Consider the following 14604-nt stretch of genomic DNA (forward strand, 5'->3'; position numbering starts at 1 on the left):
AGGGAGAAGGTCAGCACTTCCAGCAGTCCAGTCCAATGGAAGTCCCTCCTGGCAGTCCTCTGGCCAGGTGCAGTCCGCACAGTGTCTTCTCATTTTCATGGGGTCACAGCCCTGTATTTATGGTGCAAAAGTCTTTGTTCTGGGGGCACTTCAAACACAGCACCCCATTCACATTGTAAGCCATGGCCCAAGACACACCACAGTGGGGCGGAGACATCATTGTAGAAGGCAGGCACAGCCCTATTCAGGTGCAACTCCTCTCACCACTCCAAATGCAGAGCAGGTCTAATCAGGTGCAAGTGAAACTCCTCCCGCTACTCTAAGTTTAGCAAATGTCAATTCAGCCTAGCACTGAGTCACCCAGGAAAGGCAGGACAAACCTCAACCCCCCTTGTGATTGTCTAGAGTGAATGCCCATCCCCTCTCTCCTGTCAGTCAAAACCAGATGGTCAATACACATCCAGGCAGGGCACAAAGACACATAAGGACACAGAAATGTCCACTTCCAAAAGTGGCATTTCTAAATTAGCAATAGTAAATCTTCTTTCACCAATAAGCAGGATGTATCACTATTACTCCAAATGTACCAAACATGGTCACACTAACCATCTCAGATCAGAAATTACCACTGAAGCACATATCAGGGGACCCCCAGAGCAAACCTATGAGAGGGTAGCTTCACAGCAGTGAGAAACCAACTATTCTGTTCATCATTAGCAGTACATGCCACACAGTTAAGGCACATGTCCTACCTTTTACCTACACCACACCCTGCCCATAGGGCTAGCTAGGGCCTACCTTTGGGGTGACTTATATGTAGTAAAAGGGTAATTTGGAAGTGGCAACCACTTGCCATGCCACGTCACTGTAGTAGTAAACTGCGAGCACAGGTCCTGCAGTGGCAGAGGCCTGAACAGATGTGAAAGGCTACTACGGTGGGTGGTGCAAGCAGCGCTGCAAGCCCACTAGTAGCATTTAATTTACAGGCCCTGTGTATATGGGATACCACTGTACAATATACTTATGGGTAAATTAAATATGACAAACAGGTGAATACCAAGCTGGCCAAATTTACAAGAGAGAGCACATGCACTTTAGCACTGATCAGTAGGGGTAAAGTGCCCAGAGTCAGAAAACCAACAAAAACAAGACGGAAAAAATACAGGAGGAAGGCAAAAAGTTCTGGGTTGACCGTACAAAAAAAGCCAAGTCCAACAAGGCGCAACTAATTGTATGCATTTTTATGCTCGATTGGACTAATTGATGATAATCGGTTGTATTTTGCGTAAAATAACATGATATGTCATGTTAAATGTTATATGTATTTGTGTAGTTCACAGCACACCTAGGAGAGTATCCTTGTGCTGAAGGAGGAGCTGTATGGGCAGAGATGAGTGAAACTAGGTGAAGAGGCAGGTCTTCAGCTTCTTGTGGAATCAAGAACTGGGTAGGAGGCATAGATGTACTGGGTGTCAACCCAGGCATTAGGAGGAAGGTAGGAGAAGGCAGGGCCAGCGGATCTGGTTCTGCATATGTGGGGGGAGCATGTGAGTAAGAGTCAAGCTGAGCAGAGGTTTCTGGTAGATTTGTGGATGTTCATGCGGTTTTTCAGGTGCATTGCCTTAGTCCAGTTTGCTGGTGATGAAAACTTGGGTTATGGTTCTGCGACTGTTAGAAGGGAGCCATTTGAAAATCTTCTTGAGCATCTTGAGTGTGTGCCAACCAGAAATTGAGGCTCAAAGCTGGACTGAGCCGGAAGGGTGGGGGCTGGTTTTGGTCCCCTGGGGCCCAATTTTGTTTCAGTGCCTTGTTTGTGCCAGTGTCTTTTTTGAATCATAGCTGCAAAATCAGCCAAAAACCGGCCCTGCCAAAGAGCTCGGCGGCACCCCCAACTCTGGGGGCAGGGGAGAGGGGGTGAGGAGCCGAGCACTTTGCCAGGGCCGGTTTTGGTTCCCAGTCCGGCATTCACTTGATCAATAATAGTGAGTTGCTTGTCGATTACTATTAAGAGGTTCTTTACGTGGGTTGCTGGGAGCCAAGTTCAGTAGGTAGAGTCCCAGAGTGTGATGTTTTTGCTGAAGATTAATACTTCCACCTTGTATGAATTGAGCCTTCAGGCAGTTGATTTTCATACATTTGGTGACTTTGGAAATGCAGGAGGAGAAACTGGTGTTTAGTGTCTTGTTATAGAGGGAGTAAATGAGTTGGGTGTCATCATCCTTAGGATATGATGTTGATTCCGTGGGCACGGATAATGCTGGTGAGTGGGGTCATGTAGGTGTAGAACAGAGTGGGGCTGAGTGAGGATCCACGTGAAAATCTAAAAATAGAAGTTGATGACATCTGTGGTAAGGGGGCTAGGCTGACCAATTGGGGGCTTGTCAGAAATGAGCATATTCAGCAAAGCGCAGAGCCATGACTGCTGGCTTTGTTTAGAGGTTGGATAAGGATAGGGGGGAGATGGTGTAAAAGGCTGCGGAAAGATCCAGTAGCAGGAAAATAGCCTGGCAGCATGCTAGTGGTGACGTGTTTAATTCAAAGATTTCCTTGGCACTGCTGGTGATGGTCTTGAAGCATTAGATGAGTATGGATCATATTGTGGCTCTGATTTACTGATCGTAGTGTCTAAGGGAGGAAATCTAGTGCACTTGTAGGTTTGCTATGACTTTTTCTCCAAAAGGGTTTAAGTTGCTGCAGTGCCATCTGGTGAACCTGAGCTCCTCCCTGTACTGGCTTATTTGCAGTCTGGTTCTTACAGCAGTGTTGGTTTTGAGACAAACCAGGGTACCTTCGCAAACGGTAATCAAGTCATTGAAGTTGGTGATGCATTCGGGGAGGTTGTGGTTAGGATGAGGCTGGAAGTGTTGGAGTCCAGAAAATCAGGATGCTTCTGAAATCTTGTTCCAGACCCATCGGTGAAGATTTGATGAGGGTGTTTCTGCGGTGATGTGGAATAGTTTTTCTGAAGTTGATGAAGGTGTAGCCGTACCAGGTGATCAGTGTTGGTTTGTCTCCTGTGATGTTGCTGAAGCTGGTGTTGAGGTCCGCTAGGTGTCCGGCGGCATGTGTAGGGTCTTCCACTTACTGGATGAGTCTGAGTTGGACAGGTCATTGAGGAGGTTATTCGTGTTGGGATCAGTGATGTCTAAATGGCAGGAGGCACCAGGAGAACACTCCTTTAGTGTTCTGAGGGAGATGCCACTGGGGTCCATGAATATTTGTAAATAAGTTTAATAGTTTTGTCCAAATGGTACAGTCTGAGGAGTAGGTATGATTGTATATATCCAAAGGAATATAAGCTATACAAAACTAATAGCTATGCATTCGAACAGTGGAACTGAAACCAAATTATGTTTGTTCCTTATATCTGCTGTCTGGAAAAAACTTTCTGCTCACTGAATACTAATGTCACTCCTCATTTCTGCTGGATTGCAAAGATCCAAGAAGAATGTTGGAGTTTTAGCCATTCTGTTTAACCCTTGTGAGGGCCAGTCATATTGGTATGATTGCAGGGTCAGGCAATCACATTGGGTTAATGGAAAAATTGCTTTAACCAATATGGTTTGACGCCCATCTAATTGACATGTGTTAGCCCATAACAGGTTCTATCCTGGCTTTGAAAAGGCTTGTTAATCTTGGTACAGTTTTTCAATTAAATATATACATTCTTTTGTCACAGGAGAAATATTATTTTAGAATTCAAGCACACTGAATTATTGCAAGAACTTTTAGTTTTACAAAGATTTCTGATCACCTTGCAACTTTCTCTACTACTGCATAAATATGTATTTTGACTGGAGAAATCTGCATGTGGTTGTTCTTTTGAGAAACATCTGTGGTAGAGTGGGACAATATTAAATCTTAGTTTCTTGTCAACTACAAATTGGAGCAAAGGGCAGCTATGAAAAAATGTTAAGTGTTACAATTGATTTGCTGGATACATCTTTTATAATTAAATATACTAACATGCAATAGGATTCTTTGTTTGGGAAATGGCTCTCACCAATCTGCTGTACATATATTCCTGATATAGGTGTCATACTTACAGCCTCATCCAATAGTTTCCCCGTGCTCTTTTTTCCTGGAGACTTTGTCGGGGATGGCGAAGGAGAGGGCGGAGGAACTGAAAGTGTTTCTTCTTGTTCTATCTCCTTCTCCAGTTTTATTAACCCAGGAGGTTCCACACCATACCTTTAAAAAAGAAACATTATCAGTACATTTAAGTACAGATATAATACTAATGTGTTAGGGCTATATTCATGAAATCAGAACACTGCATTGCTTGGCATCAACACTTTATAAATGGCACACTATTGATATAATGTGCAGATGAACTGTTTTGGTTACACCACAAACCAATGATTTGAGGCTTAAATACAACATTGATAAAAGTGTGATAATTCCACCAAAAGTTCAATTAAATGCATTTAAATTGGATTTTTGTTGTACTCAATCTGCCCAAAATAAGCTCACAGGCTGTTGCTTAGTTATAGATTAATTTTTCACTTTCACTTTAGATTGGGTTCTATATTTCTGTGCTTCTGTGACCCACACCTTCATCTCATATATTTCGTTATTTGAGGGTTTTTTATGTAGTGTTGCAACTACCCAGTTGTGACTTCAGATCATTGTGAATCTCAGTGAAGTGTGGGAGGTGGCCAGGTAGTAAATACATGTTTTGGGAAGAGGGGAAATTAACTAAATGCTGTGGAAAATATGCGAGCATTCAGTTGTTTTCTGAACTTGACATAGTCATTCTTCAACAGAGAGGCATTGACTAACACATTTCTTGTATCTGGTCATGCTAATCAACAGGAGTCCTTTGTTAGGAGTCCTGATGTTTATGGGCAAAAGGTGGGGGTAAACAGGTTTATGTAGTAATTGGGTGCAAAACCATGTAATGCCTTTTGCACTCTGCAGTGGGTCTTGAAGCTTTATCTCTTTTTTGCTAGGAGCCAGTAGAGGGATTTCAGGGCAACAGTTATATGCTCTCGTCTATTCAAACCAAATAACAGGTCGGCTGCCCAGTTTGGGGCTTCTTGGAGCTTATAGATGGTTGTTTTACAAAGACTAGTGTAAAAGCTACTTCAATAATCTGAATTTAGTAGGAATGACTCATACAAGGCTGATGTGAAGCCATTTATATGGAAAAGTGGAGTTTTGACTAAGATATATTGTTGTATGGTATCAAAGGCAGCCACATGCTTATCATGCAGGGAGGCCTTCATCATGTTCTTCAAGAAGTTCTTCTCTAATGTTACAAAGGGTGGTCTCAGCTACAAGGCATGCTCTAAAACCCAACTGTTGGACCTGGCCCTTTTTGTAGGGTAAGCTACAAACTTTTTCCCTTCCTCCTGTATTTTCTGAATTCATGTTTGCTGGTTTTAGGACTCTGGGCACTTTACCAATGCTGGCCAGTGCTAAAGTGCAAGTGCTCCCTATGTAAAAAAGTATTGGTGCTTTGTTTATCCATAATTGGCATATGTGATTTACTATCAAGTCCTTAGTAAAGTGCACCAGGGGTGCCCAGGGCCTATAAATCAAATGCTGTAAGTGGGCCTGCAGCACTAATTGAGCCACCCTTATGAGTAGCAAACATGTCTCAGACCTGCCAATGCAGTGTTTGTGTATGCAGTTTTAAACTGCCATTTTGACCTGGCAAGTGCACCCTTTTGCCAGCCCAAAGCCATTTTTTTTACTACATATATTCACACTTAAGGTAGGCCCAAGGCAGTCCCATGGGCAGGGTACAATATATTTAAAAGGTAGGACATGTACTGTTGGATTTTTACATGTCCTAATAGTGAAATACTGCCAATTTCATTTCTCACTATTGCAAGAACTATCTCTCCCATAGGGTAACATGGGGATAATCTTGAGATATTTTTTAAGAGTAACTTCCTATTAGAAGCAGATAGAGATTTGGAGTTTGAGGTCTCTGCACTCTCAATTTAAAGTACAACTTTTGGTGAAGTTGTTTTATAAATGCTGTGTTTGAAAATGTCACTTTTAGAAAGTGGGCATTTTCTTTCTCTCTGTCTGTAGAATTCACGTCTGAGTTAGGAGGACAGTTGGGCTCTAGTACATTCACTTAGACCAGTGATCTTCCAAATTTCTATTGGTGTTCCCCCCATATAAAATAAAAATCATTTTGCCCCCCCTTCAAAAACTTTCACAATGATTCTACTAAACTCGCAATTTTTAAATATGTCTAGATTTATTTAAACATTATGATTACGTTCTGTTACCATTTTAAAAATGCAATCAAATACATGATAGCCAAACATACTAGTCTGGTGAGGCAGACCTTACAAACGTGTAAAAGTATCCACAGTGTGATTGTTAGGAATGGGGGTGGGAGTTCTGAAGAATATTTTGACACCTCCCAGCCAGGATGTATATGACAAAGGATGTTAGTGATGGCTCATTACAGAGCCGATTACTGCTGCTCATTTTTTTTCACTGAAGACAAAGCTTTGTTATCAGCATAATGCTACATTTGACCAGAGCCTGGCACCCACTCGGAACCTTTGAGGCGCCCCTAGTGGGGCCCTTCCCCCGTTTTGAAGACCCCTGCTCTAGACAATCACCCAAAGGGCGCTGAGGTGTGCCTTGCATATCTTGAAGGGCCTTAATGAGTTGGGGTGGTGGGAGGAATTGTCACTGACACCTGAATGGGGCTGTTCCTGTCCTCCTACAAAGCTGTCTCAACCCCCAGGTCAGGGAATGGCAGGGTCTTGTGCACTTGAGGTTTGTCTACTTCAAAGGCAGAAAAGAGAATAGGTATTGACCTCTCAGCTCTGAAATTAGAACACTTCTGGACTTAAGCCATTCTGCCTGGAAGAAGAGCTGGATGCTCTAGGAGGAACTGCCACTCTGCCTGTTGCTTTGTCGTGCTGGCCTGCTAGTTGCTGCTTTTGTCCTGTGAGTGAAAGGACTGGACTTTGAATAAATGTTGGATTTATAGAGCGCGTGGTTACCCTGGAGCGTCCCAGCGCTTACCACTGGGGAACCCGTCCTGGCTTTCCCTGTGAGATGGTCCCTTTACTGGGCATCCCCAAGGTGAAGCCAGGCATCACCGGCGGTGGTGGGGCCGGAGTGGAGATTAAGCAAGCTATTGCCCAGAGTTGCAGCGTGGGACCCCATGGTTAGAGTGGCACCGAGGCGAGAATTATCAGGCCCGCTGAAATTGGTCCTGCACCCGGCCGCGTGGGGAATTGAACCCTGGTCCCAGGCCGACCTCAGCCTCCGGGTCTGACCCCCCGTGCCTGTTTCATCTTTGAAGTGTAGACGCATCCAGGGTACTTTGTGATAAAAGAAACCCATCCATTGATGTTTATGGGATAAACGTATTTAACCTTTGAAAAGTGATACCTTTACTTCTGTATGCTGGATTTTTGTCGTATTGGTCTTGTTTTATTCAGAAAAATATTAGCTATTTTTCTAAATTATAGTGGGGACAATTTGTGTTGTTTTCACTGTGTTACTGTGTGTGTGTATAAAAATGCTTCATACATTGCATATGACATAAGCCTGACAGAACATGCCAAGTTACCAAGGTGGTGAGCAGGGTTTATCTTAGCTGTGTGACTCCCCTGCGCCTGACTACTTGGACAGGGTGCACGCCACTGCCAACAAGAGACTCCATTTCTAACACCGACTGATAGTGGCTTAAGAGGTTGTTAATCTTCAGGTGTGAAGACAAACAGGGGTGGTACAGACAGTTTTAAGTGACTTATTGACACATGATATGACCAAGATGGCTTTGTATTTGGAGAGTATGTCTGGGTCGACCCTGGGTTTTTCAGGATTGGGTGATTTACTGCAACTGTTATAAGCCTTTGTTGGTGCATGGCAGATATGATATCCTTTTACCAATTTTCATCTATCACAGTGTGTTCATGGGCAATTTGTACTACAGGTCTGTCTGCATCTTTTAAATTGGGCATTGTAGACATTTTTGATCATTCTTATCACTGTCTCGACCTTTCTCTGGGCTATCGAAGTTAGGTTCTCTTTCTGAGTGCAGTAGTAACACTGCAGGAATTTCTGCGTGTAGAGTAACTGTTGCAGTGTGATAAAACTGCATATTAACAACACAATCATGAGATTAAACTGTGGAGGGCATGGACAAGCCTCTGAACATGGCGGCCTCACATAAGTGGATCTCTGACCGGCCCGCTCCATCTTTTTTATAATGGCAGGGGCAAGACCCATCCAACCACTATCGATTCAAGGCAGGCTGGTGGGTACAGCTACAGCCTCATGAAGCAACTGGGGGCTCTACTCAACCAAATGTGACCACACAGGCAAGACGGTTAGAAACCACCTTGTCGCTGGGCCACGACCGACTTTGTGGTATGAGGGCAGACCCCTACCTGACCAGGGGCACTATGGCAGAAGCCTCCAACATTGGGACATTGTGGTCAAGATCCCCTCTGCTTTATTACCTTAAACCTACTGATCTAGCGATTGCTTCACACGGCATAACTCAGCCTCCATTGTGGGCTGCTAGCATGCTCTCCCATGTGTAAGCCCAAGGAGGCGCTAGGCCACGGAGTGAGAGACTGTTGGCAGGGATTTCTCCACTGCCTGGGCTGAAACAACTGCTCAAACGACCACACTACAAGGTATGACCCAGCCTACCTCCTTCCAGCATAGAAGGCGCAAAGTGAGGCCTGACTGGGATGTGGACAGTGCATGACCTCATAACAAGACTGAATTACAACGCTGATTGCCACTGTCACACTTGGTGTGCTCCTTTTTGCTCATGCCACCAGGAGGGCCCCTGAAGGGTCACCACAGGGGGAGGTTGACCAGGTCCACTCGTGCTGCAGTGGGCTTACCCACAGCAGATGACTGTGCTATTTGGCTGTCTTGGGCCTCCGGGTAGAGGGGGCAACATCCCAAATGTGCAGACGCCTGTAGGTGTGCTTAACAACCTGGTCACATACAGCGGGAACCCAAAGGACCTGGCAGCATGGCTACAACCGGGCCTTCTCCTACAAATTCATCGCAGGCACCACCAGTCACATTGGAAACTATATTGGTAGCAATCATTGATCAGGCCAGCCCTAAGGCAAAAGTCGATGCATTGACGGTCAACTTTACTCTATTGCAAGAAAACCAGTGTAAACTGTTGGAGAAAGTCACCTCTAACAGCAAGGTCATTGATAGCTTAAATCCGTGCACTAAGGATCTCACTTAATCTATGCAACACCTCCTAAAGCAGCTTAAACCGATGGATGGATGGATGATGCAGAGGGATTCTCCTGTTACAACAGCATTCAACAGATTGGTCTCTCAGAAGGGGCGGAGGGGGGAAATGCCACAGCTTTCATGGAAAACTGGTTGAGGATGCTAGTGGCCCACACTTTATTTTATGGTGGAGGATGCTCATGGGGGCCAGTGGATAGGCCAGTGGATGTTGATCAGCTTTCCTCCAGAGACCATGATGTGATCCTATCAGCATCTCACAAGAAAAACCTGATTAGGGTGGATAAGTCAAAAGTCATGAGCTTCCTGTATTAAATGATTGCCCTGCAACAGAAACGCTTCTCATTTGTGAAAATCAAGATAGGCTGAACGACGTGAGTTATAAACACGCATTGCTGTTCCCTGCAAGACTGAAAATCACAATGGATCAACTCTTGCATTTCTTTAGAGATCCATATTCGGCCTGGTACTGTGTAGAATATAGAGAGGGTACAGCACCCACCATCTCCCCATTATCTTGAGACTCTCCTGTGGACCAGGACTCCGTGGTAGTCCAGAAGCTATGCCCCCAAGAGAGGCAAGACAAAGGTCCACCACCTTCAAACTCACACAGCAATATCACAGGCTATGGAAGTTGTGGCATTGTTAAAGGGTCTATCCACCCCTCCTAAACAATTTTTCTCAGACTTGAGTGTCTCTGGCTTTCGTATACTTTCCCAGAGCAATAGCAATTTCTAAATTTGGCATCTCTGTAAGTAAGGCTACTGCCTCATTGCGTGACCTGATATCATATTTTTTAAAAATTGGACATAAAATCAGTTTCCTCAATGCTATAACTTCAATACAGTCTACTAGTATGTACAACATATCACATTAAGTTCCCAACACACATTTGGATTTTCCATCAGGTTGAATTATTTCTGCTTTTGTTTTTACCTCCATCAGCTAAGGATTAATGCCGATTCTTACTCTTACAATTTCACATCTAAGCCTGTGATTCAGCAGTGTGTCCAGGTAAGGATACCAGGCATCATTCAACCATGAGATTCTCATGCATTGCACTGTTTTTTTCCGTTCTCAGAAGCTCCAGCTTTTTTGGACACTACCTGCCCTTGGACTTTGAGAGCGCTTTTCGAAAATTCTACTTGCAGTGATTGCTGAGTTATTCTCACCTTTAAGGTCTCTCCTGCAGTGAGGAGTTTCTTTCTGGTTTCCTCAGCCCATTTTAGACTGCTAGACCTAATCTCCTCTCTGCACCAGTGAGACCATCTGCACTATGTCTGGATCCTGATGTTTCCAAAACCTTACCATGCTATTGTTCCTATCTCTCTTCTTATGGCCTTGATCTTTGTTGAGCTCGGCAATAACAATAACGTTTTTTGGCTCTTCCCTTCTTCTAAGTACCACCCGCATTTACCACTTAGGTAAAGGACTTCAGCGCAATACAGTACTGGTGGGGGTATGATTGCATCATAAGCCTTTAACAAGGGTCTGTGGGACATATCTTAATACTCCTTATTACATTTTTCAGCCCACAGATTGATGTAAAGGCTTTTGCTTTATGGGCTTCTAGGTGCATATTCCATTTCAGGGCACTATCAAACCAGACTCCCAAATATCTGTACTCATTTACAATCTCCAATTTCCTTGGGTCTAAAAACCAACTAAATCTTGTGTCTCTTTTCCCAAAACGTAAAATCTTTGTTTTTACCATATTTGTACTAAAAAACTTTGCCTCGCAATACTCTCTAAACACATTTAATTTCCTTTGGAGCCCAAGCTCTGTCTGATCAAAGATCACCAGATCATCTGCATACAATAGGCATGACACTTTATGCCCACTCATTCTGGGGTGGGCGCTTCTTTCAACTTCTAGGGCTATAGGTAAATCTGCTAGAAATATAGCAAAAAGCAATGGGGCCAGGACACAGCCCTGTCTAAGGTCATTCCCAATAGCTATTTTCTGATTTGAAGACCCTCTCGTGTCCCTAATGACCTGAGCCCAGTTTCCTCTGCGCAGCTCTTTTACTATGATAAAAAGAAGGGGGGAATTCTCTAGATATAGGCCATCTAACCATATGAGCCTAGTAGGAAGGAAGAAACAAAAAAAGGGGAAAGGTAAGGCAGTGAAAGGGGTAGGCGAGGTAAACCTTGAAACAGCTGATCAAAAGCTGTTGGATTCTAAGCCCCTAGGAGAAGTCCCTAAGAGAAATATGATCTAGTAGGGGTGTATGTAAGGGTATCAGAGAGAAAGCAAATAAGTTGCAACAGACCCAATCTCACAGTTGAATAGAGCAAGCTATATAGTACCTACTGAGGGAAAAAAATGTTAATGACACCCTTTAAAGAGTGAGAACAGAAGGACGTACTAAATTCACAGCAGTATCTAGAAAGAATAATTGGCAGCCACTTAAGACAACTCCTATGGTGCATTAGGAGGGAGTTGGGAATAAGTGGTTATACTTTGAACCTGTACAAACAGTGAAAGGAGGAAAAAAACAAGGAAGAGTTCACCCCTAAATAGGTCACATCTCCTACACTCTTTCTCACAGTGCCCAAGCTTGAAAGATATTGGAACTAAAGACCTGTGGCAAGTAGGATTTAGACTTAATTAAAAAGGGACGGAGATTACCAGGGTACTAGTCCACTCAGACCTGGTAAAAATGCAATTGGAAAGGTACCTCTGTACGTAAGGAAGGTATGAGGATAGTCCCTGAAAGAGAAGTAGAAGGGAATGACCCACAATGTGGTGCTTTCTTAATGTGTCATGCAGGTTTAGGGAAAAGACAGGTGAGGCTAATAGAGGAAGTAGGGGGAGATGGTAAGAGAAATCTCAATATAGTTGCGAATAACTCTGATATTGGGAATTTGTGGGGGAATTGGAGTCAAATAGGTAGCCCTGCAGGCCCCTCCCACAGGTATAACGAGGAGTTTGGAGAAGAGGGATATCTAGACGGAATTGAATAGGAAAATGGGGTGCCGCATAGCATCAAAGTTGTATCATGGAATATAAATGGTCTATGTGATCTAACAAAGCAAGACATTTTTGGCTATGCGACAAGACCCCTATTTTCAACGGTTTTATCCAACTTCATCGCCGAGCAAAGAAAAAAAAGGTTTGGGCATCCCGCGGTGGGATCATGACATTGTTATCAACAAAAATAGTGAAGAATGTGAATCGACTCCCCGCAAAATGTAAATGGCTGCTCGTCTGTAGGGTATCCTTGCTGGTGGATGATGAAAAGTATGAAAATGTTATGCTTTTAAATGTGTATATGCAATGGGGGGGGTCCTGAGAAATATAGTGTAGAGAGGAGATATTTTAAAGATGATATAGATCTTTTATGTGAAAAGTACGGCAAAGACTTAATCTTAATGATGAGTGATTTTAACCATAAATTAAACCCAAAGAAGATAGACTATTGGTTTACAGAAATTCTGGAGGCTTACGATATAAATTTTGCGACTTTCCCAGATTGTGCCTTTACAACCAAAGATATAAATCTGGAAAATTACTTGGGGACAAACAGCCTATTCTCTTTGAATGGCTGGTCAGAATTATACTGTCCAGCCAAGAAACCATTTAAAGTAGGCACACAAAACTGTCCAATAGAATATGTGTTTACGTCTGTCTGGAACTTTGCCTTAATTAAGGGATTTCGGATCTGTCATAGAGAAGGGAGTGATCATATACTCCTGCCTCCTGCCGTTTGAGTTATTAGATGTAAATTTGGATTCATGTGATAATGTAATTCCACTTCAGGTGGAGTACCCTAGGCGGTTGACAACTAGGCTAACGGATGAATACATAGCGAGGCTGGAAATACTACAACAGAAGATAGTCTTGGGAAGCGACAGAGGGCAGTGTCTGAATTGGTATGTAGAAAAAATAGAACAGGTGGTACTATGCCTCCGCGTCGAACTTAAAAATGACGGAAAGTACTCATTGAGTCAACAAAAAGCTCCTGTTAGGCAAGTAAAATGGTTTTCTGCAGACTGTTTAAAAAAGAAGAGGGAGATAAGAAGAGAAGCACGTAGGGTCATGGTAAAATATGATCAGGATAGAGCGGCTGATCTTAGCAAACTATGAAGAGAATATAAAATGTGAATTTGTACTGTGAAAAGAGTTTATGAAGAAAGATGCTGGGGTAATCTACTAGAAACAATTGAAACAAAGAATTTACGTCAGTTTTGGAAGCTGATACGATCAGCGGCAGAAGACCCGGGGGGGGGCTATGAATTGCGTGGTAGAAGAGGCAGCTTGGGAGGAGTATCTGCAGGAATTGTATAGCCCGGGCTGGGGAACAGAAGATGGTGAGTTACAGAATTGGAGTGGGTTAGTTGAAGATCTAAAACTAGACTTCTCAGTATCGAAGGTGAAAAATACGATCATAAAATTGAAGCTAACCCGCGCTGCAGGACCGTATTATCTCCCAGCATTAATATTAAAGTCCCAGCCGATTTGGTGGGCCCTCCTGTCCCTCCAAAATCACAGTTTTTTTTATTGGTTGGCGTTCCTCTGGTCCTCCCGCTATTCTCCACCTTATTATTCCCCTTGAGACATTCTACTTCACTGGCCTTTATAGGGAGAAGGGGAGGGAGGGTGAGCTATAGCCAAATCTTAAGTATCTTCGACACTTACCTCTGTTGTGCTCCAAGCCGACTGCCCATACCCGTGTCCTTTGCCTGCTGACCATTTTCCACCGCAGATACTATTTGAAGATTTCTCCTGCTACATGGAGTCTGCTTTTACGCGTTTAACTTTTCCCCACGACATCCTTAATCCTTTTAAATGGTAACGTAAAGGTATAATATCCCAAAAATCCAATTTTCAGCCGCACGTTTCAGAGACCATACTTCTCCCTCCGCGTCTCGTCTTGTCAATATCGTCATCGACGTCAGCGTAGGGCATGTGGGCGGTTCGTCAACGGTTACGGCAGTACGCAAGAAGACCATTTGCTTGTGGGTGATAGGGGGTGGTGGACTTGTAGTTGACACCACACTCATCCCACATAGCAGTCAGATAGCTGGACAGGAAGTTTGTGCCCCTATCTGATACCACCTCTTACCGAAAACTCTCTCTAGAGAACACACCAAGTGCTCTAGCCACTGCAGGAGCATCAATGGTTATAAGAGGGATTGCTTAGGGTACCTAGTGGCATGGTCCATTACCACTAAGAAATACCTAGTCCCTGGTAAAGTAGGTGGGTCCAGGGGACCAACAATGTCCATCCCCACCCTTTAAAAAGGAACCCCAGCCACTGGCAGTGGTATTAAGGGCTCCTTTGTCTTGCCCCTGCTTTGCCACTGGTGACACATGAGCTGCAAAACTCATTTACCTTTTCAGACATATGGGGCCAGTAGAAATGGTTGACCAACCTGTTCCAT

At 43.8% G+C, this 14604-nt stretch overlaps 1 protein-coding gene across 1 annotated transcript in view; it reads right to left on the reverse strand.

Moving 5' to 3' along the window:
• The window catches only part of GAS2 (growth arrest specific 2), a 766676-nt gene that overhangs the window by 260253 nt on the left and 491819 nt on the right, over positions 1-14604 (reverse strand). The window contains exon 6 of the mRNA XM_078684661.1: positions 4047-4191. Within this exon, the coding sequence (XP_078540787.1) occupies positions 4047-4191 (145 nt within the window). The remainder of the gene's footprint in view (positions 1-4046; positions 4192-14604) is intronic.

The sequence above is a fragment of the Lissotriton helveticus genome, chromosome 3_2 (genome assembly GCF_964261635.1).
Source record: "Lissotriton helveticus chromosome 3_2, aLisHel1.1, whole genome shotgun sequence".
NCBI lineage: Eukaryota > Metazoa > Chordata > Amphibia > Caudata > Salamandridae > Lissotriton > Lissotriton helveticus.